This window comes from Leishmania mexicana, chromosome 31 (genome assembly GCF_000234665.1).
Source record: "Leishmania mexicana MHOM/GT/2001/U1103 complete genome, chromosome 31".
NCBI classification, from domain to species: Eukaryota; Euglenozoa; class Kinetoplastea; order Trypanosomatida; family Trypanosomatidae; genus Leishmania; species Leishmania mexicana.
The window spans coordinates 679,224-699,951 of record NC_018335.1 but is presented as its reverse complement, the minus strand read 5'-3'; the positions used below and the strand labels follow the sequence as shown (position 1 = coordinate 699,951).

The following is a 20,728-nucleotide window of genomic DNA, read 5'->3' as shown; positions in this document are numbered from 1 at the left end:
GTAGAAGCCGGTGGCTCTTTTTGTAATTTGCTGTGCCGTTTCTCCGTTTTTTTTTCCATCTGTGAGCCGCTATCTTCTGCGACCTCTCCGTCTCCCTCACCTTTACATGCGCCAGTCGTTGATATGTGATGTGGTTCTGGCACTCTTCTTCGCTCTCTCTCCCCGAGTGTTTCGTTGGTGTTCAAGAACCGGAGAGATCGGCACACGCGAGGAAACACACAAAAAGAAAACAAAAAGTCGACGAGAAGGTGGTAAGAGGGGTGTTGTTTCAGCGCACGTACACACACACACACACACGTATACATATATATATATATAAATACATGCTTATGTACTTTGCAGAACGGCGATGCCAAACCAGTGGCGGTACGGATGAGGAAGGAGGGAGGAAAACGCAGGGGAAAGAAAAAGACGTGCCCGCGTGCGACGCACACGGACGGTCGTTTAGAAAAAAAGGTGGGGCGCGGGAAAAGCTACAGCGACTTCAAGAGTTTTCGCTTTTCCTCAAGTGGACTTCAGTGTCCCTGCTGCGGATCTGTTCTCCTCCTCGTGCCCAGCCTGTCTCGCTTGTGTGTCGGGCTCGTGTAAAATGCCGCGTAAGCGTCTGTAGCCACCGGCGCACTGTACTGGTTCCCAGGTTTTCTCTGGACGGGTCTGGCGCTTTTTTGTCCCTCGATGTGGCTCCTCAGCGGTCTCTTTCCCTCACCGTGTCATCTTTGCGTGTGTGCGTGAGTCCCATGTGCTGAGAACGCAAAATTTGCACCTCCTCCTCCTTCCCCGTCACGTTCCGAGTCTCGTCGTCGTATTTTTTTTTCATTCCTCTGTATGTGTTGTTGCCGGTTCTCCTCCAGAGTGTGGCCGCCACCTCTCTCCTCTCTCGTGTTCGTCTTTGCTTGCTTGCTTGGTTCTGCGTGTGTGTGCTATGCCTTATGCAATGATGACGAAGTACTCAAGACACATAGGCGGTCTATCAAGGGCAGTAAAAGGAGGCCAAAACGTGTGCTGCGACAGACGTCTCGACGGAAAGAAAAACACGGGCTATCGCGCCATCAGGGCTCAAGCGTGGGACCCCCATTTCCAGCCCCTGGATGTCGTCACAGTCATTGACAGGCAAACGTGCGGTCAGGTCGCAATCTCGGCAGCCATTTTTGCGTGCGATGACGGCAAAGGAACACTGAAACGGGGGCGTGACCGCGGTACGCACGTTTCGTCATCACACACGCTCCCTGCTTCCTTGGCTCGCCGCAAATCAGAATCACGGAAGGGAGCTTTCCTTCTTTCTTCAGCGAGTCGTGACCTCTGATCTAGATGCGTGTCGAGGGCGGTCTTTCACTTGTGTGCGTCTCGCGCGTCCCATCTTCCAGAAGTCGAGCGCTGGAGCAGAAGCAGGTGGTACTAGTGTTGTGGATGGCGGCGGCGCTTCACTGGGGCCCAACGATGTGCGTGTTCTTGGTCAAGCACCTTGCATATGCTTCACCTTGTCTTCATGAGCTAAACCTGTTTCTCTCTGCCTTTCCGCTTTCTCGGCCATACTGTGGACGTTTTCTACGCGGACACCTACTCTTCACACTCTCCAGCACATCAATATCATCACTACACGCCCGAATCTTGTGTTGGGGAACGCTCAAGCCCTCACTCCCTCAAACCCGCTCAACCGACTTCTGCCTTTCGCTTTGCACCGCTATTTGTCAGTAGGACTAATATATAACCAAAAAAAGGAGTAAAAGGTAGAGAAATCGCTTCAAGCAGATTTTCAGCAAGGCTAACGAGACCGACAGAGACCGACCTCCGTCTGTGGCGCCTTCTCTTTCTGTACTGTACACCCTCATCACGTGTGTTGTGGCCCTTTCTCTCTCTACCTTTTTTTTTCGCTTCCTTGCTTCATCCTCTTTCCCGTGTTGTTTCTTTTGTTTGTGTGTGTGTGTGCGCGTGTTTTTCCTCCCTCCGCCCCCCTCCTCCCCCCGTTTTTCCCTTCTCTTCTTCGTGTACGTGTGCGTGTAGTGCTGTCGAGCTCGCGCGTCGGTTTATGCTTCTATCGTGGACAACAGGACAAGAGAACAAGGAAATAGCCAAGAAAACCGAATAGCCCCCCCCTCCCCACCCCCCAAAAAAAAGAATCTTCAAAAAACCCTTTTTCCCCCTTTTTTCCTGTGGACTTCTTGCTTCAAGAAAAGGCATTGTGTCGCGTCACTCTTTGGTTTCATTTTCTTTTGGCCGTCCCTCCTCTCCTCTCCTTTCTATCTCTCTCCCTCTCTCCCTCTCTCTGTGTGTGTGTGTTTTCATTTGTGTGTGGCGGCCTCTGTTTCTCTCGTGTTGCTCTCTGCTTGTTTTTTGTTTTTTCGGGGTGGGGGCGTTCGAGAGAGACTCCCTTCCCCCCCTCCTCCTCCCTCCGCCGTCTTAATTCGGTTACACCCTTACCACGCCCACTGTATCATACAGCGATATACACATCCCCAAGAAGTGGAAGGCTTGCACTGCGACACTTTTTCTCTGTCGTTTTTTTTCTGGTTACTTGCCGGTGAGTGTGTGGGATCTGACGTTCTGTTTGCATCGACTGCTGCCACCGCTACTACTACTGCTTCTCTCGTCCTTTTTTTTTCTGTTCCGACTTTCCCCCGAGGTTTTTCTTTTCCCCTTCATTATTATTTCTGTTCTTGTTCTGGCGTTTTTAGTTGGCGACTTTCTTTTGTTGTAGTGGTTTAGGGTTCCCTCCCCTCTTCGCGTCCCATATTATACATTGTGCCTTGCTTCAATCCTTGTTCTGTTTTCCTATTTGAGTGGTAAGTTGGTATCACTGCGTACACCCCCCCTACTCCTCCTCCTCTCACTACGCGTGTGTGCACTCGTGGTTGTTTTTGGCTCTGTGTGCTTGATTTTTGTTGTGTTCTCGGCAGCTTCTCTGTTCCCTCTCTTTCTCTTTCCAAGTCACTGACTCTCGGCGTCTCAAAGGATCAGTCACAACATCTCTTCCCTTCTCCTTCCCGTCAGCTCAGTGGTGCCCCTCCCCCTTACTTACCCCATCGCTCACCCTCTCTCGGCCTTGTATACGGAAGCTGGCTTGCCGGCTACTTGTTCGTGTGCGCGGGTACTGCTGCTGGAGGTCGCGAGAGGGCTCTGGCGCGTACGAGTAAGTTTCTTTAGACGTCTGGTGCACCACTGCTTTCCTTCGTATCACCTACACCTGAGCGTTGTCACACGTTTTGATTCCCGAGGCTCACGCAGGCGATATACACACGTGCAGGCGCCCCGCACGAAAGGGTGCTTTTGTTTTTTGTTTTCTTCACACGAGGGTCTGTCGACTTTCTTTCTCTCTCTCTGCACTCGTGCGTTCATCTTTTCGTTCTTGCTCTCTCATTTCCGTGACCTCCGTGCCATTCTCTCCTCCCCTTGGACTGCCACGCGCCCCGGTGTGTGTGTGCGCAATTCTTCGATACACACTGTGCCACGAACGCGAAGGTTTGACTGTCGCTGTTGTGTGTCGGGTGGTGTTTCTGTGCTCATCACCTTATTACCATCACGTTCTCTGTTGTTGTTGGCGTGCAGCTGTAGCAAGAGAAAACCCCAAGCGGGGCTGCCACTACCTGAACCCGTGGCCGATATTTCGGCCTCTTCTTCTGTCTGTTTGCCCTTCTCACCTCTACTGGTAACCCTTTTTTCGTACGCCTCTCTCTTTTTTTTGTTAGTTAGAGATTGGCACCTGTAAAAGAAAAAAAGAGTGCAGCGGCAACACGACAGAGACTACTTGCGTGTCCAGCGAGCGCTCCTCGCCTCATTTTGTATTTTGTACCTTGAACTGTGTCGCAGCCTACTGCCTCCCTTTTTGTTTTTCCTGCATTTTGTTGTCTTGCTTCCTTGCACAAGTGACAAGGCACTTGCTTCGTTCTCTTCCTGTACATCTCTCCTGTGCTGCTTCCACCCCTTTCCCGCCTCTTCGCATCTGAAAAATCGCCTGTGCGTTCTTGGATGCGCAGACACGTTTTCTTTGTATGTTTTTTTTTTCTGTTTGTCGGCGACCTTCTGTTTCGTTTCTGTGCTGTTCTCTGCAAGCTCAGCACCCGTAGCAAAGCCAGTATTCTGCGTCTTGTTTGTTTTCGAGATCCGGAGTGCCTGTGTCCCGGTCGTTGCTGGTGTTCCGTCAGTCCTGTCAGTGTCGCGCTTTTGGCCTCATAAGTAGCTTCTTTTTGGTTCTCGTGAAACAAATTCCTCGCACACCACCATTGGCGTCATCATGGGCGGCGGGTTGTCCAAAAGTCAAATCAATGTCCACTACCAAGGTGCGACAGATGTGGATAGTACTTACATTGTCACTAAAACGGACTCCAACAACAACGTCGGAAGTGCCGCCTCAGCGACGAAGCCGATGCCTGTGGTGAACGCGCAGTGGGAACGAAGCACCACTGAACCCAGTAGAGATGGCGTTGCCGTATCGCCCGCAGCAGCGGCGGCAGCACCACGCAAAGAGGATGCGAGGGGGCTCGGCACCGCCCCCGCGAGAGCCGGAAATGGGCCCGACGGCTTTGGGGGCAACCGCTGCACGAACTCCGCTACCTCGGCGGCGGACGACAATGGCTCGCCCATTCCCATCCGACAGGGCGGGAGCCATGTCGGGTACATCTGTCTGAGCGACATTATCGGGGACAAAGATAGCCGCAGCAAGTATATCAAGATGAGCTCCATCGGCAGAGGCGCCTACGGAGAGGCGTACGTGGTGAAGCGCAACCCGGCCTACGACGCGACTGCACGGCCCATGGTGGAGGCGCAGATTGAAAGCAATGCGCTGGCGAACCCGACACAGCCAAATGGGTTGTATGTGGCGAAGGTTATGGACCTGCGCGCTATGATGTCGCAAGACCGACAGTACGCACAGACCGAAATTATGTGCCTGGCGCACACGCACCACTTCGCCATCATCCGCTATTACGAGCACTACGTGCTCGACAGCGATGACGAGACTGTGGTGATCGTGACAGAGCTTGCGGATCGCGGTGACCTGCGCCGCAACTTGTACAACGCCTCCGCGGTGCGTCCATTTCTTGAGGCGGGCAGCCAAGCCACAACAGGTGGCACTGCTGGCACCACGGATTCTCAGATGCTGTTGACGGAGCGAGAGGCAGGTGCATACTTTGTGCAGCTGCTCTTGGCCTTGCATCACATCTCTGCGCGTCGAATGATCCACCGTGACATCAAGAGTGCAAACGTGTTGCTTACCTCTCGCGGCTTCCTCAAGCTGGGCGATTTCGGCTTCTCCCAGAAGTACGAGAGCACTGTCAGTAGTGAGACAATTGCCGGCACATTTCTCGGCACCCCGTACTACCTCTCGCCAGAGATGTGGAAAGGGAAGCGCTACGGCAAGAAGGCGGACATCTGGGCGGCCGGGGTTGTGCTTTACGAGATGCTAATGGGTGGGCGCCGTCCCTTCGAGGCTTCCAGCTTGCCGGAGCTGCGCATGTGCGTGCTGGAGCAGGAGTTTGTTCCACCCACAGGGCCACCGACATCAGGGACGGCCGACGCGAACAGCAAGGGGGGCGCGCAGCCAAAGTTTTCCAACGACATGCGCGAGTTACTCGTCGCCATTTTTCAGAAGGCGCCTGAGAAGCGTCCAAGCGCTGAGGAGCTGCTGCACAGGCCTGTCATGCAGCACTACCTCTGTGTCTTTGAAAGGTATATCCATTCTCTTATCAGCTACGATGCGGCGGCACTTGCGGCGAACCCGACGATGGACCGACAGGGACTCTACTTTGCCGACCCGGCGGATCAGGCACTTGTGCTGCAGGGCATTGCGGAGGGGAAGGAGGCCATTCAACAAGTGGCTAAGCGCACGGTCACCGAGAATGCCTCGATGCGATACGAGGGCGTGGTGTACAAGGATAACCACAACGGTGTCTGGAAGGAGCGGTATCTACTGCTCGATGGCACCACGCTCACAATTTCCTTGTCCAAGGGCAAGGAGGCCGTTGGCGGCGGTGAGCGCAGCAAACGAGTGCTGCTTTCCTCCATCAAGTCGGTGAGCCCGTGTGAGGTGGAGGATGCGCACGTGCGTGTGGGGAACGCTGCGTCTCCTACCGATGGATACAAGCCACCCTACGCCTTTGCGATTGCGATGCAGAGCACCAACTCCATCACCTTTGGCGTTGCTAGTGCTGAGGAGCTGGACCGCTGGATGCAGGCGCTCATGCGTGTCCTGCAGATCGATTAGGGGGGTTGGAGGGCAATGACGGCAGGCCAGCGCAAAGGAGAGCGCGAGGTAGAGGAAAGGCAGAGGGAGGAGTTATTCGGGACGAGAAGAGGATGCTGTCCGCCCTTCATTCAAGGAGTAACCGCACTGAAGGAGATGGGAGCCCGAAGACGCATTGCCGGGTGTACATGAGACATCCACCAGTCTTCGTCAGCTCGTGTGCTCTTATCCACGTTACTCCTGCTTTTTTCTTTCCCTACTCCGCTTGTTAGGCAGCGGTATCACCGCGCCGAGCCCTATCTATCCTTAGCTTTCCTCGTGCGCACCTGCCTTCCCCATGCGTCACAGGATGGTCCCTCGATGCTGCACAGAGTGCATCTGTCCGCTTCCACTGTGTGCTGTTGCTTTCCTTGGTTTCTTGCCGTAGGACTCTGTGTATGTATGCATATGTGTGTGTTCTCCTCTCCCTTTTCGGATTACTTCCGCCGTCGTGTTCCTTTGTGGTATGTATCTATTTATTACTGCAGCGAAATCGTTTCGTGGACAGCGAGTGCGGATGACGAGCCCTCGCGCTCTTTCGCTTCTCACCTGCCTCCTTCCCCCTCCCCTTTCCTTTCCTACGCCCGCCAAATGAGTGCACCGCTCCTGTCGGAGGAAACAAAGATGTGAGCGCGTCCTTGCTTTGTTTGCTCCGTTGCGCGGTCGTGGTACGCTTTGATCGGGCCACAGCGGTGCGGCATGGCCGAGGGATGAGGACGAGCGATATTTCTTTGTTTTTTTTTCGCTGTTGTTGTTTTTCCTTTTCCGTGTTCAGTGAAGGCGATCGCCGCCACTGTTAGCTGCGCCGGTGGTCTCATGTTTGCTTGCGAAGGATTTGGAATGAACGGATGGGTCTTGTTCTCGAGTTGTTTTCACTGTCCGTGCCTTGAGCGTAAGCCTCCCCTCCTGCCCTCCAACAGCCCCCTGCATCTCTCCACCCGTTGTGTCAAGGAAGCTGTGGGGGCAGGCGGCTCTGCATTCTCCTCTGTACACCGACACAGCGTAGACGCGTGTGTATGCTATTGAATAACGGACGTGCTCTATGCCTGCGGGTACGGCCCTACGTGTTACACAGCCTCTTTCTTCTTTCTTCCATCTCTGGCCCCCTTCCCCCTCCGTCCTGTGACACACACACACACACACACGGACGCTCTCTGACGTTTTGCGAACGGAAGCAAACTGCTTTACGCAAGTGCTGCGGATGTGGTTCTCTTGTGATGTGTATGTTTTCTTCGTGTTGTCTTGTCTGAGATTTCATTTTATTTATTTTCTTGCCCTTATTTCCGCAAAAGTCCTTTTCGGGTTCGTCTGTGTCTCGATGCTCATTTATTTTCCTTTTTTCTCCTGCATCCGCCTCTTCTGTCGCGACGTCGTCACTTGGCGGTCGGTGCGGGACCCCCTCCCCCTCCCCTGCAAGCTCCCTTGCTCTTTTTCGTGTGGTTTGCGTCGTTGTGCGTATTGTTCAGCGTGGTGGATCGTGTCTCGGTCTAGTTCTCTGTGTAGGTCAGTGCTGTCAGCGCGAGCACCACATGCCCTACTGTTCTCGCCAGCGTTCTTTCTCACCTTTCTGCGCTCACATAAGTGAGCTTCGTTTTTTTTTTTGCTTGTCTTTTCTCGTTTTGGAGCTGCTTGACGTCTCCGGCAGCGCCTCTTCTCGCGTTCCTCATTAGAGGGTGTTTACATAGTGGCAGGAATGGCGGTGACATGTACCTCTCTCTTACGACAGGTATCCTTTTTATTTGGTATGTGGGGGGGGGGAGGTATGGCCTTTTGGGTCGTTTCTCTTACATCTCATGGTGGAGGCTAGCAGACGGGGTAATGGTGGTTGGTGAGGGTGAAAGTGCTTCACGTCCGGGCGCCTGTTGGCCTTTGTTCCCCCCCCCGCTGTGTCCATGCCGTTGTTCCCGCAAGCGTGTGCGCACCTCCTCCCTCGTACCCCGCCGTCTCCGTCTGTGCATTTCTGTTTGTCTTTCTGACCTCGCTGCCGCTTTTCCAGCATCGTAGACGCTCTCGTGCTCATCTCTGTGAGAGCAGGGGGACTTGCCTCCTTTTGTCTGAGCAACCGTTTCCCACGATCTACAAGGCTGGCCCTTTTCTTTCGCTTGTGGATAAGGTTCCCAATAGCAAGACAGATATCACCCCGATTTTGTTGCCCTTGACACCACGACTACATCCAACGGAGTCTATCTAGCTCGGGACGGGGACGGTGATGCTGTCGTGCTTTCTACTATATTGTGCCCGTCTGCTTTCTCCGCGAAGCCTCTTCAAACGGCAAGAAAGGCGACATCATCAACAAGAGGGATAGGGAGAAGATGTATATATATATATATATATCCAGCTTTGCTTCGCGGCTGCCTTTCTGTTTTCTTTTGTTTTCCTGCGCGCCATCGCACCATCACCCCACCCACCCACCCCCTTTTGCACCTTCTCCCCTTTCTCTCCCTTCTCATGAGCTCATTCGGGCACACCTCAAAAACACGAAGAAAGACGAAGCCCCCTTTTCTGTTGTGCTTCTCTGTTCGGTTGGTTTTCCTTTCCCGTATGGCATTCAGCAGCAGCAGCAGCAGAGAGGTTTTTTTTTTCGGCCTGCTTCTCTTCCTTTGGTTGTGTTTTCATCCCTCTCTCTCCCTGTGTGTGTGTGTGTTTGTGTGTGCACGTGACTTCCGTGGCTGCGGGGTAGAGAGAGAAGGGGAGGGGGAGGGGGGAGGGTCTACTCTACTTTCTGTTCCCTCCCTCCTTTGACTTTGTGCCTTCTCTCTCCCCCCTCCCTCCCTCCCTCCCTGTCCCTTCTGTTTATTCGCGACCATTTTTCAGTCGACGTTGCTTTACCCTTTACGGCGGCGGCTCCTGTCTTACCTTCTCTTTTCTCCGCTCTCCGTCCTCTTACTCCACGCACTCCCTCGGCAGCTTTGGTGGGTGAAGGAGACAGCCATACTGGAGTCCTTTTTTTTTGACTGGTGAGCGGCGGACACCACCTTCCTCTGATGCTGTCGTGATGTGGATGTTGTTGCTTTTCCGCGTTTTTTCTTGTTCACTAAACAGTGACGTCTGTCAAGGGTGTGTGGATTGAAGAAACCGTGGAGTGTTCCATGCAGCCACAGACTCTGGGAAACGTGGCACATGCAGACAAGGCGTCCAGGCACGCCTTCCTCTCCGTGACGTCTGCGAAAAATGGAAGATACAGACAGCGAGTCACCTGGGCAGCAACGTCGTCCTGAAACAGGCCCCGAAATCCCACAATGCGAGCACTGTGCGCACGCGCTACTCAGCATAGACGGCGTGACTTGTCGTATCCGAACAGGACAGGCAGAAGGGAGGGAAACACGAGTGATGGACGGAGAAGGCGCGAAGGGAATCCCATACCAATGAACCCCGAGGCGTGTGGATGCAAAAACATGCGGCAACTCTTCCAACCGGCCGGGTAAACTGATGTGGCCCGGATGCCGGAAGCGTGTGGAGAACCCCACGGAGTTGCACCACCGAGTCCCCCAGACTCCAATGTGGGGAATCTCCATAGAGCCTGATGGAGGAGAGCGGCTTTACGCGACTCAGTGGGGTAAGGGTGGCACAAGGCAGGTTGTGCTGGATCTCGGGCCCTGACCCGAGGCTGGACAACATCCTCCTTGAACTCATTTGGGATGTGCCTAGACCAAGCCCTACTACCCGCATGCCAGACGCCACCGCCTCCGCCCTTGAGCAGGAGACGGGACGCGACTGGCTGGTATCAAGGTGTGCAGTGCACCCCTGGTCCGTTTGACGCCGATCACGGCGCACTGAGGAGAAGGGATGAGGAAAGGCGAGAGGTACCCGTTAGGGATATGGTCCGCTTCTGGGGCCGGCCGGCTTGGTCTTGACGAATAGGATTCAGCCGGATTCCTACAGCGATAGGTGAGCTGCTATGGCTGCTCTGTATGCGTAAATTTGCTGACTTTTTTCTGGGTAGACTACCATTGTTACGAACGAAAATCAAAGCCACCTGCTGTAGGTGTCTGTGCGCCTCCTGCCATCATCATGCATGTGTCTTCCTTTCTAGAGTGTGTGTGTGTGTGGATCGCGCAGGGTTTTTGTCGTCGCTTCGGCAGCTCCATTTCCGTCTCTAGTGCCGCGATGACGTGGGCGACTGGCTGATACACAGTGATGATTGCTGCCCATGCCCCTCCCCTTACCACTGCTGATGCACTCTCAGCTTCGGCGAGCAGTGCATTGAGTTCGGATTCGAGGCTATGCTCGCCTTGTGCACTGCCAGCTGTCTTCTCCACCCCTTCTTTGTTCTTTGTCCTCCCCGATGTCATGGGGTACAAACAACATGCACTGCCCCCTCCCTCCCTCCTTCCTGTGCCGCTACTCTGAGCGGTACCCTACTCCCTGTCATTGGCGTTTTTTTCCTTTGTGCTGTGTTCGCCTTCGCTTCGCTCTACTGGTGAGCAGGTGTGGCGAAAAGGCTTTGTCTCGCTCTTGCACGGTGCCCCGCGTTGCCGTTATTTGTTTTCCTTTCCCTTTGAGCTTGCTTCTCTTCCATGTCTAGTGCACGGCGCTCGCGCGGCCACAACGGCAAGCTGGCGACGGGCGAAACCTACTCGCGCGCCGACGAGGCGCTTTGGGACGATGCGTATCTGTTGAAGTTGTTTAATGAGCAGCTCGACAATGCCGGCGCCGTGAAAGATACTCGTGGGGAGACGCAGGATGACGATGAATCCGTCCTGTCCACGGAAACCGAGGGATCGGACAGCGAGAAGGCGCGTGTGGCCGCTTCAGCGACATCGTCCAGCACAGCCGCATCAGAGGGAGGGGCGCGAGTGCAACGGGGATCGATGTCGGCAAAGTCCGAGATACTTTCGCGCAGCTTTCCAACGTTGAATGGCCTTCCTGAGGACATTCAGGCACTTGTGCAGTCGTTCTACAATGCTGGGTTTGAGGCCGGCCGTTTTGTGGGTCGATCCAGTGCATCGAAGAAGTGCTGCCGCAAACGTCATCGCTGACGCACAAGGTGTGAGTTCTTGGCGAGAGCTGTCTGCAGGGCCGACGAGTGGGCGGATGCCTTGTCGCGCGCGTTCGCTGCGGGCCTCCAGAGTGTCAGCGGCTCGCTCTAAGGCGCCTGCTGAACGAACTCGATGGAATCCCCTTCCCTCCCGCTCCTCACTCGAGGCGTATACGCGAGAGGGCATCCGTGCACGCGGAGGTTGTGGTGCCGTTTTTTTTCTGTCTGTGTGTGCGTCTCTTGTGTCTCCGCCAACTCTACTGCAGGAATTAGTTGATTGGGGATGTGGGTCTGCCTGGACAGCGTTGTTATCGTCTGCCGAGCTTTGCCCGTCCGTGTAGGCAGAAAACTATCTTCGGCACAAACATGATGATGAGGCCACCCAGCTTGATAGGCGATCGACCCTGCTTTTTCCAGGAGTTCGCCCATAAAACCTGGAATTCCACGAGCACATCTTTCTCTGCCATTTGAGGTACCCGTCTCCTGTCTGCATAATGGACGATGCATCGTGTACGGTGTTGTTGGCGTGTCTGCATGGAGGCCGAATCCGAGCGAAGCGCTCTTTTCGTTGTGTCCGCCCTGATTCTCGAAGGTTCATGCATCTCTCACCTCCCCTTCTCTGTGCGCTCCCATTGACTCTGCGCGGCGAGCCGTACCGCCCTGCCTCCTTTCAAGTGCTCTCTCGCCCTCTTTGGACGCTACGGCACGCTTGCGTGCTGAAAAAGCAAGCAGAGACTCACGCGCTCTCGCCTCCCACCGCCTCGTCATTCCTCATCGTCACGGCAATTTCGTGTGTGTGTGTGCTGGTGCGTGTTTATGCATCTGAAGTTGTCAGCAGTGGCACCATGCGCGGTAACTTGTACAGCCGGGGATTTGACCCCATGAAGTCGCGCTCCGAGCGGCGCAAGGAGAAGCAAGCGAAGCTAGCCAAAACAAAACGTGTTATTCGGCTCAAGAGGCGACTGGGCCGCATCGCGGCGCGCAAGTTCGCTGGTCAAGAAGACAGTCACATGACAGCGCTGATGGAATCGTACATACTCCGCCGCAAGGCGGAGCGGGCGGCGGAGAAGGCGAAGGAGGCATCAAAGGATGGCACTGGGGGTCCCGGCGAAACCGGTCTGGCGGGAGAGGGTAGTGGCGCGGAGGAGAGCGAGATGGATGAGGACGAGGGTAGCGACTCCTCTTCGCTTGACAGCGGGGCGGACAGCGCGTTCGAAGTGCATGACGCTGACGACGACGGGGAGGAAGAGGATATCTCTAGCTCCCGGCGTCGTGCTGTGCAACGTAAGCAAGCAGGCTTTGCTCGTGGTGGTACTGCTCCACGCAGGGGTGGCGCATCTTTGGCAGCGAAAAAGGATACTACTGCACCCGGCGGCAGACACGGACGTGGTGGCGGTGCTGGTCGTGGCAGACAGGGTTTTCGCGGTGGCCACTTAGCTCAGCGCGGCGGTCGCGGCAGCGCCCGTGGCGGTCAGAGTGCGCACAATCGCCAGAATACGAGTAGAAACGCAAGCTGTCATCAGCGGTCTCCCAAGGTGCCCACTCGCTCCCTCTACTGAGCGCGGCGTCAGAGGCGGTGTGGGGCCAACGCAAGCGCAATCGTCTGTGTGAGGACGGTGTGGATCGATTTTTTTTTCTCGCGGCTCACTAGAAGCGTGTGCTGCTCTGAAGCATCGGCAAAGGCGAATCGGGGAGGGGGCTCTTGTCCTCAGTCGTGAAGCTCGTTTCTTCCAAACCCCGTGTGCCTCCCACCCCTCCCCTCCCCTCCCCCTACCAGCATGCGCACGTTTGTGTGCTCAGGTCCACGCAAGCCCGTGCTCTGTCGTCTCTCTTTCATTCTCTTTTGGTCTAAGGCACCGTGTAAGAAGGCTACCACGCCCCCTCTCTCCCCCCTCGTGTCTCCCACTGCAGTACACGACGGAAAAAAAGGAAAGAATACGAACTCGGAACATCAGCGCACTGTTTTGTGTTTTTTTTTCTGCACTGAATGCTGTTCTCCTTTCGCTTCCAAACGTCGTCATGCGTGCCTATGCCGGATGGCACGCATCGGAGTGAGGATGGTGGCAGCGTGGTAACAAGAAAAGGTGCACTGTTTCGTGCTTGCCTCTCGCGTGCCTTGAAGGTTCTTAGAGAGGGAGAGAAGGCAGGTTCACTACCATGGTCGTCCACCTTCACTGTTGCACCTGTGCTTGGCACAGCTCACCCTTCACTCTATAGACGTGGTTCCATGTGGTATTGATCACTGCAGGAGCAATGTGCGTACTTGTCCATCTCAGCACAATGTCTGTGTTGAGGTTCTTGCCTCCCCCCTCGATCCTCGTCCCTCCGTCGTCACCCCTCTTACACCCACACCCACGCACACCACACTGCCTCGCTGTATCTTTTGTGCCTACGCGTGAGACTGCATCAGAGATACTTCTCTCTACGGGTTTTGAACTCAACCTCCGCTCGAGGATTCACCCTGCGTGGTATTGGAGTAGCAGATCCATCGAGGACTCGACAAGCGGGGGCTAATCCGTCTGTCGCGCAGCAGCAGACCTGTTGTCTAGCTGGCTTCTGATTCGAGTCGCGACTCCAGAGCGTCTGTCTTGACGTGTGCACGTGGAAGGCTACTTGCTGCGGCTGGGCTCCTGCGAGGACCATCGAATGGCACCCTAACTAGATCACCGTCGAGAATCTGCTGCATTGCTCGGGCTTGCATTTACTCGCTGCGCGTGTGCCACCCTCATTTGAAATGGCGGAGCTGTCAACGCTGGCACCACCGACGGAGACCCACGGCGGCCCCCTCGTCTTCGCGCTTCGCGATGTGCTCAGCCAACTGCCGCTTCCAGCACCTTTCAACACTGCGGCGGTCTCCACCAAGTGGCGATGCGTCCTCGCGCCGACAGCGGAGGTTGGGGCTGGGGCGTCCCCAGAGGGGCTCCTCCTCTCCGAGGAAGAGCTTATGCCGTACCTCGAGGCCGGGGTGCCCGTTCGTGCGAGCAAGATGCGTGCGACGGCGGCCCACACCGCGTGTGGGCCAGATAGTCTACGCTGGCTGACGGACCCGCGCTGGACTGCGTTCCCCAAGCCGCAGATTGCTTTACGCCGCGGCTGGGGAGCACCTGGAGTGGACATACACGTGTCCTCCTTTCACAAGATGATCTCCTCCTTCGAAGAGGTGTTCCACCACACCCACGGCGTCGAGGTGCCGCTCACCCAGCAAGAGCTGGAAGCGGTCGGTGCTGCAACTGCCCCGGTGCTAAGTGATGTCTCGGAAGCGGAGGAGGTGCTGGACCTGCAGCTGTTTCACCGCAGCGATGGCTGTCCGCCCATCCCTATCCTTGGTGAGCACCTTTTATGGCCGTCCTTTGTCGCCGATGGGGCCGTTTGCGACCAGGCAACGTGGGTGTCACAACGGGGCATGGTGCGGCACTGGCACCTGAACGACTGTGGCGAGTTCGCGATGCAGGCCGCGCTGCCTTTACCAGTGGATAGCAGGGACGATAGGGATGCGAAGGTGAGTCTATCAGACCCGAAACTACGATCACCTCCGTCGGCGTCACCTTCGTCAGGGAGTAGCAGCACCAGTGCGATGCGCATTCGATCTCTCTTGTATCCCGAGAGCTCAGCTGCAGGGGCAGCAGCAGTGTCGTCAGCGGTTCGAGGTGCCCACGTGCCGGCAATGCTGACCATCTTCGCACCGAAAGGCGGATATGACTGGGTGCTGCATGATGACGAGGCGAACATGTGCGGCAAGGTGGTGTCGCTGGACCTCTTCCAAACTCCAGACGAGGCGCTTCCGTGCGATGCTGCCCTCCTGCCAGTTCTCACGGTTGCAGTTCTTGAAAGCGGTGGGGCGCCGCTTATCATTCCACCAAACCTCACGCAAACCTCGATCGCGTTGCGAGACTGCGTTGTCGTCGAGCAGCGGCGCATCTCAAATCTGTGGCTCGACGACGTCTCATACTTTCTTCACCGCTGCGCTCGATGGCAAGCGAGCCCCATCATCTACGCCTACCTTCAGCAGAATCTGCAGGACGACAGCTTTGTTGCAGGGCAGGTAGTACCCTACCTGATCCGAGTCTTCGAGGAGCACGGGGAGGCGACGCCGTACCATGCAGCGATACGCCGGCGCGCCGTGCTTTCGCTGCACGCGCTGGCCCGAAACCAGGAGCACTACGGTCTGTCTGACAGCTCCCGCGCCTCTCTGGAGCGTCTTCTCCACGGCGGTAACCCGGAGATGCACGCGGTGCTACAGAGCGCTCCGTACTGCGCTTCATCCGGCGCTGAAGCTCCAGCCACCATGGAGGAATGGCTGGCCGTGTACTGGGGAATGAGCTGGTGCTGGCCAAAGCCAGGGTGCGTCCTCCGCGTTCCCAACACCGTGCACCCGCTCAGCGCGCGGTTGACGCCACTCCAGCAGAAGGCCCAGTACATCCCAGTCGTGTACCCGCCAATGACCTGCAGCCCCGTGTACGGCACTGAGAAGGACTCGGTAGAGGCGACGGTGCAGCAGTACTTTGAGATGAAGGAGCTGGAGTCGAAGCCGAGGGAGCTGATGGCGTACCTGCGAACGCGCAAGATGGCCACGGATGACATCCTCGATTACTTCTTTTGAGCTGTGCATCCGCCCGGTGGCTTTCCATATTTCCGTTAAAGGAAAGGAATCAGAAGGTTCTCGTCTGTATAGGCATCCTGCAGGCGTGGGTACGGTCACTCATACTGGTCCATGGCAGGCGAGCCGGTAACAGGCGAGGAAGAGAGGCAGGTGGCTGATGTCTCGCTGCGTCTTCTCCTCTCCATCCCGTTCTCCGGCGATATACAGTGGGAACTCCGAGTAACGCCGAATCGCACAACGCGGTGAAACTAAAGCAGCAGCAGAAAGATACGCATCCATGATTCAAGAGCGCACCACCATGCCCGTGTAGGTGGTTGCTCTGTCAGGGGGGCCTGAAGATGGTGCGATGGGGTCTGTTGCTGAGCGCGTGCTCCCTCCCTCTCTCCGGCGCGCCTCCTCTTTTGAGCCCAGGATAGTGATGCGCACCCTTCCCAGATCTGATTACTCTGCCACTGGGCCGAAGGCCGGCAAATGCGTGGTTGCTTACTGGTCTGTGGGACTTCTTTTTGCGTGCGTTGGCACAGGCAGCGGCTCTCTCTCTTTTTTTGGCTGCTGTCGTTGTATTTGGGGCGCCTCACACGCTGCCCTTTTTGTCCTCTCTCGCGTCTCGTGCTTCATCTCACCTCGCTGCCTCCTCTCCCTCCCTCCCCTTCTCTCTTTGTGGTGATGCAGGCTGCAAAGGCGGCGTTCTGCTCTGCGCGGGTATTCGCACCGTTTTCGGAGCCGGTGTGCATCTCATTGCTTATCACCGTCACTTGGGCTTGCACAGTCCCATAGCGGCGCGGCGATGCACAACCTGGAGGAAGAAGCAGAGAAGGAGTATGAACAACTTGGCAGGGAGGGACGCGACCTAGCTTTGCTCAAGCTTCCCCCCAGCGACTTTGACTTCCTCACCTCGGAGGAGATCTCGGTGATTCCCATTCACGTGATTGAGGTTCAGCGAGAGGAGCAGCGCCGCCACGGCACGGTGAACCGCGACACCACGCTCTGCGATTTCATTAAGGCCATCGGCCTTGAGGAGGCGGACACCGAGGACCCGGTGAACGGGTACAGTGTCCTGCACATCAAAGAGTCAACGCGCGCCTACTTTGGCGGTCAGGAGGAAGAGGTGTATCGCGCCTTCCGCAATAACATGCTCCGCTACACCGAAGACGCCGACTGGCTAAAGCACATGACCTTCCTCGGCGACCAGACGGCCGATGCGTGCGAGCGGCTGGGCTACCTTGACCGCAACGCACAAGCGGCGTCGGAGGGGGAGGTGATGGTGCCCGTTACTTCCTACAGGCAGGCGTTCTTCGCGAAGAAGTCCAAGAAGGCGGATGAGTGACACAGAAAAGATGGGAAGAGCCCCCCCCCCTACACACACGCCCACACACACACACATCTGCTTGTTGGTGTGTGCTACATGGTGCTCGACCCTTCAAGCGATGTATGATAGTTCTGCTTTGCCGGCATGTTATCAGGGTCCCTGCTCCGTTGTTTTGCACTGAGACAGCAACCCTCAAGGCGTTGCCTCCAGCCACGCACCCTTTTCTTCTCTCTGTGGCCGCGGTCCAGTCACCTCCCTGCTTCCAAACCTACCAGCCCCCTTCCCTTGCTCAAATCTGAATCTCGGTGCACCAGCTGAATAGTTGGGGAACAGTTGGTATGAGTGTGTGTGTGTGTATGCGTGTGTGGCGACCGCCCATGTGTGTCCAAACGACGCGCCATCAGAGACACAGAAGGTGTGCTCACAAAGGAGGTGCCTTGGTTTCTTTTTTTTCATCTGTACAGTCTTTCTATCTTTTTGCCCGGTGAGCAGAACCAAAATGTGCTGGTCGATGAACCCACGAGCGCACTGGTGGCTGACGCACTTGAGGTGCCAAAGCTGCTACCCCCCTCCCGCGCGCTATCCATTGACGGTGTTGATTTCTTTTTTCCTTTCGCGGCTGCATTTTGCGTTGCGCTGAACGTTGCGACCGCCAGGCGTGACGGCGTCTTTTTTTGTGTTCATCGGATTTACGTATCCTCTTCAAGGCCGTTCCCCCTCTTCTCATCCCCTGTCTTCTGCCATGCTGTGTGGATTGCCAAGAAATATTTGTTTTCGCTCGCGGAGTCGTCTCACCTCGCCCCATCCGCCACTGCAGAAGGGCCTTCACCAGCACACGACATGAGACGCTTTTTTCCGAGCTCCGTGGCGGCGTCGTGTGCGGGGCGCGTTCTGCAATGCGCCGCTGAATGGTACCACATGCCGGGATGGAAAACGCAGTCTAGCACGAAGGATGCCCGGTCGCGTGAACAGCGCGAGAGGGACCGTAAGGCGCGTCAAATCGAGAAGCTGCCCCGACCCGAGGCACTGCACGACTTTCAATACCCGTACGAGAAAACCATTCTGTCGGACAGCATGTTCGAGTACCCGGTGTATGAGACAGAGCTCGACACACCGCATCTCTTCAACTTGACCCCGCCGCCGGATTTTTTCATTTACTGGAACGCTACCGATTTCGAGCGCACGGCCTACCCGCCGGTTCCTGAAGACGACCACCGCATGCTCGTGCCATCGTCGCAGTCGCCACGCTGGATCGAGCATCGCGCCCGCCTGCGGCAGTATCTACGCAAGCACGAGATCATGCCCCACTACGTCCCGCATATCCACGCCAACGTAAACCTCTCTGTTGTCTTTCCGGGACAGTACAACACACGTGCGCGGCTCACTGACGAGAACGGGGACAAGATTCCGCCGCCGCCGGCGCAGACGAAGATGACACCGCGCAATTTTTGGTTCACGGCGCACTGCGGCAACTACATGGAGCTGACAGACATTCAGCAACCGCCGAGCGTCTTCTTTTTCGAGGAGGCTCCTGCCGCAGCGAGCGCCGCTAGCAATGCCGGAGAGGCAGGTGATGTCGCTCACAAGCAGTTGTCACACGCGGCTATGAACTACTACACGTTTGTCATGCTTTCCCCGGACTACCCGTATCGCGTGCCACTCTCGCAGGATCGGCAGAGGGCTGATCGTGGCTTTTTCCTCAACTACATGGTAGCTAATTTGCGAGCACCGCAAGCGGTTTCCACGGTGGATGGCGCGGTCGTGGACACGGAGGGTCTGCAGAGCAAGGGGGACGTCATTGTCCCCTACGTTGCCCCACTGCCCACCGAGGACGCCGGAACGACGCGGCATCTGTGCCTTCTCTTCAAGCAAACCAGTCACGTGCCAAACGTGAAGCCGATGACAGCGGCCGAGGAGCAGCGAGATTTCCCCCTAGCTCAGCGCAGCAACTACCGCCTGCACAGTGTCCTCACGAAGCAGACGAGGCTGAAAGTGCTACCAAGCGTCTCCGCGGCCTGCTTGGCGAGCCTGCGTGCCGTCGAAGGGGCGATCCCAGCAGACCCTTGCGCTGTTACTTTCTTCACCACCAAGTGGGACATCCAGGTCCAGGAATACTATGAGAAAGTCGGGCTACCTGAACCGGCGGCGCCAGTCGACGAGGAAATCGAGGCTCTCCTAGAGTTCCACGCGATGCGACCAGAGAAGCTGCGCGTGCGCGCGCGCCACCGTCCGGATGGGTCGGTGAACATGGGCGATGACCCGCACTTCTGGGCTCAGGCGCTACCAACGCGCACCATGGACGGGAGCATGCAGCGTGGTTTGGGGTGGTCGCGGCGTACGACGATGGGGGCCAACGGTGTGCCTGTGGTGTATCCACACTGAGCGACTCAGCAGGTGAGCGGCGTATCTATCGGCAGCAGTCGCAGCCGATGAGCTCCGTTTTGAAGTGAGCGCATCCGTCCTCGTACTGCGTTTCGGAAAATGCCTAAACCGCGGGGTACCTCGGAGCGAAAACCCCTGCGCCATCGTAGCCAGCACGGCGACTGTAATGTTGCGCCTCTCGCCATCCGCACGTGTAGGTGTGCGTGTGTGTGTGTGTCTGCGTGCCGCAATCCAGGCTTGTGTCTTGCTGTTTCCTGCGCTGCCGGCTGTGTTTTCTTTTTCTCGCTGTGGGGGTGGGTGGATGGGACGGTGGAGATGTGTATCACAAGCCTAAGAGGTGCACTCTCTTTTGCTCACACACAAATCAAGGGCAACCGTTCATGGCAACACTGGAAAGGTGTTGTTGGGTGCGTGGTGGCGACTCAGAGTTCGAGAGTCTCGTGTGCGCTCGTGCCCCTCGGAGGAGACTTTCCGCGACGTATCTTAGCTAAAGGCAAGACAAACGTGCTCTGAGCACCAAACGTTCAGTTTACGCAGACCTTCGTGCGTCTGTCTCCTCCGCACTTCAGTCATAATGACGGAGATAGGTGGGGAGGAGGGAGGGGGAGAGGGTGGTGGCGATGTAGCCTTGGCATGGGACGCTGTGTGCGTTGAGAGATACGTGCAAACTACTCCTTGTCTCACTTGTGTGAGAGTGCAGCTCTTACGCTCTCTGTATCTCCCACTCCCACACAAGCGGGCAGGAGGAGGAGTCAACTCGTCGCATGGGTTTCCGCTCATCTCCAGAAGTCTCCGTCTCTCTGAGCTCCGTGCTCACACCTTCTCTCGCGGTTCAATGTTTTTTTTTTGTTTTCTTACGTGACTGTTCTCGCTCATCTCTCTCTCCACTTCCGCTTGCCTTTCTGGTGAGCGTACGCACACCAAAGCACAATGAATGCCGCAGTTCGTTGAAAGTCAAACTCCCGTTCTTACGAATTCACGCACGCACAGACGGACACGAGCACGCCTTTGCCTTTGCCCCTCTCTCTACTAGCGCAGTCCATCCGTTGTCGAGCGACCCGTCAAGTAGATTTGGGTTTCTGTGCGCTCCTCTTCTGCCCTTGGCCCAGCAGCACACATGCAGCCTTGCACCGCGGCTAGATGTCGCGACAGGCGAGAGTCGGCTGCTGCCAGCCGCAAATTCTCGAAGAAGCCCCACAGTCTGATGGACGAGCTGCCCCCTCGCCCACCTAGCCCGTACAAGTG

General features: G+C 56.4%; 6 protein-coding genes across 6 annotated transcripts; all 6 read left to right on the top strand.

Moving 5' to 3' along the window:
• Window positions 1–4,228: 4,228 nt before the first annotated feature.
• LMXM_31_1810 (putative protein kinase) lies at window positions 4,229–6,196 on the top strand (the record flags this gene model as incomplete). Its single annotated transcript, XM_003877977.1, has 1 exon — window positions 4,229–6,196. The coding sequence occupies one exon, from the start codon at window positions 4,229–4,231 to the stop codon at window positions 6,194–6,196; it is 1,968 nt and encodes a 655-aa protein (XP_003878026.1).
• Window positions 6,197–10,731: 4,535 nt separating this feature from the next.
• On the top strand, window positions 10,732–11,193 carry LMXM_31_1802 (conserved hypothetical protein; the record flags this gene model as incomplete). The annotated part of the gene is made up of 1 exon (XM_003877976.1): window positions 10,732–11,193. The coding sequence occupies one exon, from the start codon at window positions 10,732–10,734 to the stop codon at window positions 11,191–11,193; it is 462 nt and encodes a 153-aa protein (XP_003878025.1).
• Window positions 11,194–12,037: 844 nt separating this feature from the next.
• Window positions 12,038–12,751, top strand: LMXM_31_1800 (conserved hypothetical protein; the record flags this gene model as incomplete). Its single annotated transcript, XM_003877975.1, has 1 exon — window positions 12,038–12,751. The coding sequence occupies one exon, from the start codon at window positions 12,038–12,040 to the stop codon at window positions 12,749–12,751; it is 714 nt and encodes a 237-aa protein (XP_003878024.1).
• A 1,175-nt stretch (window positions 12,752–13,926) lies between these two features.
• LMXM_31_1790 (conserved hypothetical protein) lies at window positions 13,927–15,792 on the top strand (the record flags this gene model as incomplete). The annotated part of the gene is made up of 1 exon (XM_003877974.1): window positions 13,927–15,792. The coding sequence occupies one exon, from the start codon at window positions 13,927–13,929 to the stop codon at window positions 15,790–15,792; it is 1,866 nt and encodes a 621-aa protein (XP_003878023.1).
• A 787-nt stretch (window positions 15,793–16,579) lies between these two features.
• On the top strand, window positions 16,580–17,119 carry LMXM_31_1780 (conserved hypothetical protein; the record flags this gene model as incomplete). The annotated part of the gene is made up of 1 exon (XM_003877973.1): window positions 16,580–17,119. The coding sequence occupies one exon, from the start codon at window positions 16,580–16,582 to the stop codon at window positions 17,117–17,119; it is 540 nt and encodes a 179-aa protein (XP_003878022.1).
• Window positions 17,120–17,941: 822 nt separating this feature from the next.
• Window positions 17,942–19,483, top strand: LMXM_31_1770 (conserved hypothetical protein; the record flags this gene model as incomplete). The annotated part of the gene is made up of 1 exon (XM_003877972.1): window positions 17,942–19,483. One exon carries the CDS (start codon window positions 17,942–17,944, stop codon window positions 19,481–19,483), a length of 1,542 nt encoding a protein of 513 aa, XP_003878021.1.
• Window positions 19,484–20,728: the final 1,245 nt, after the last annotated feature.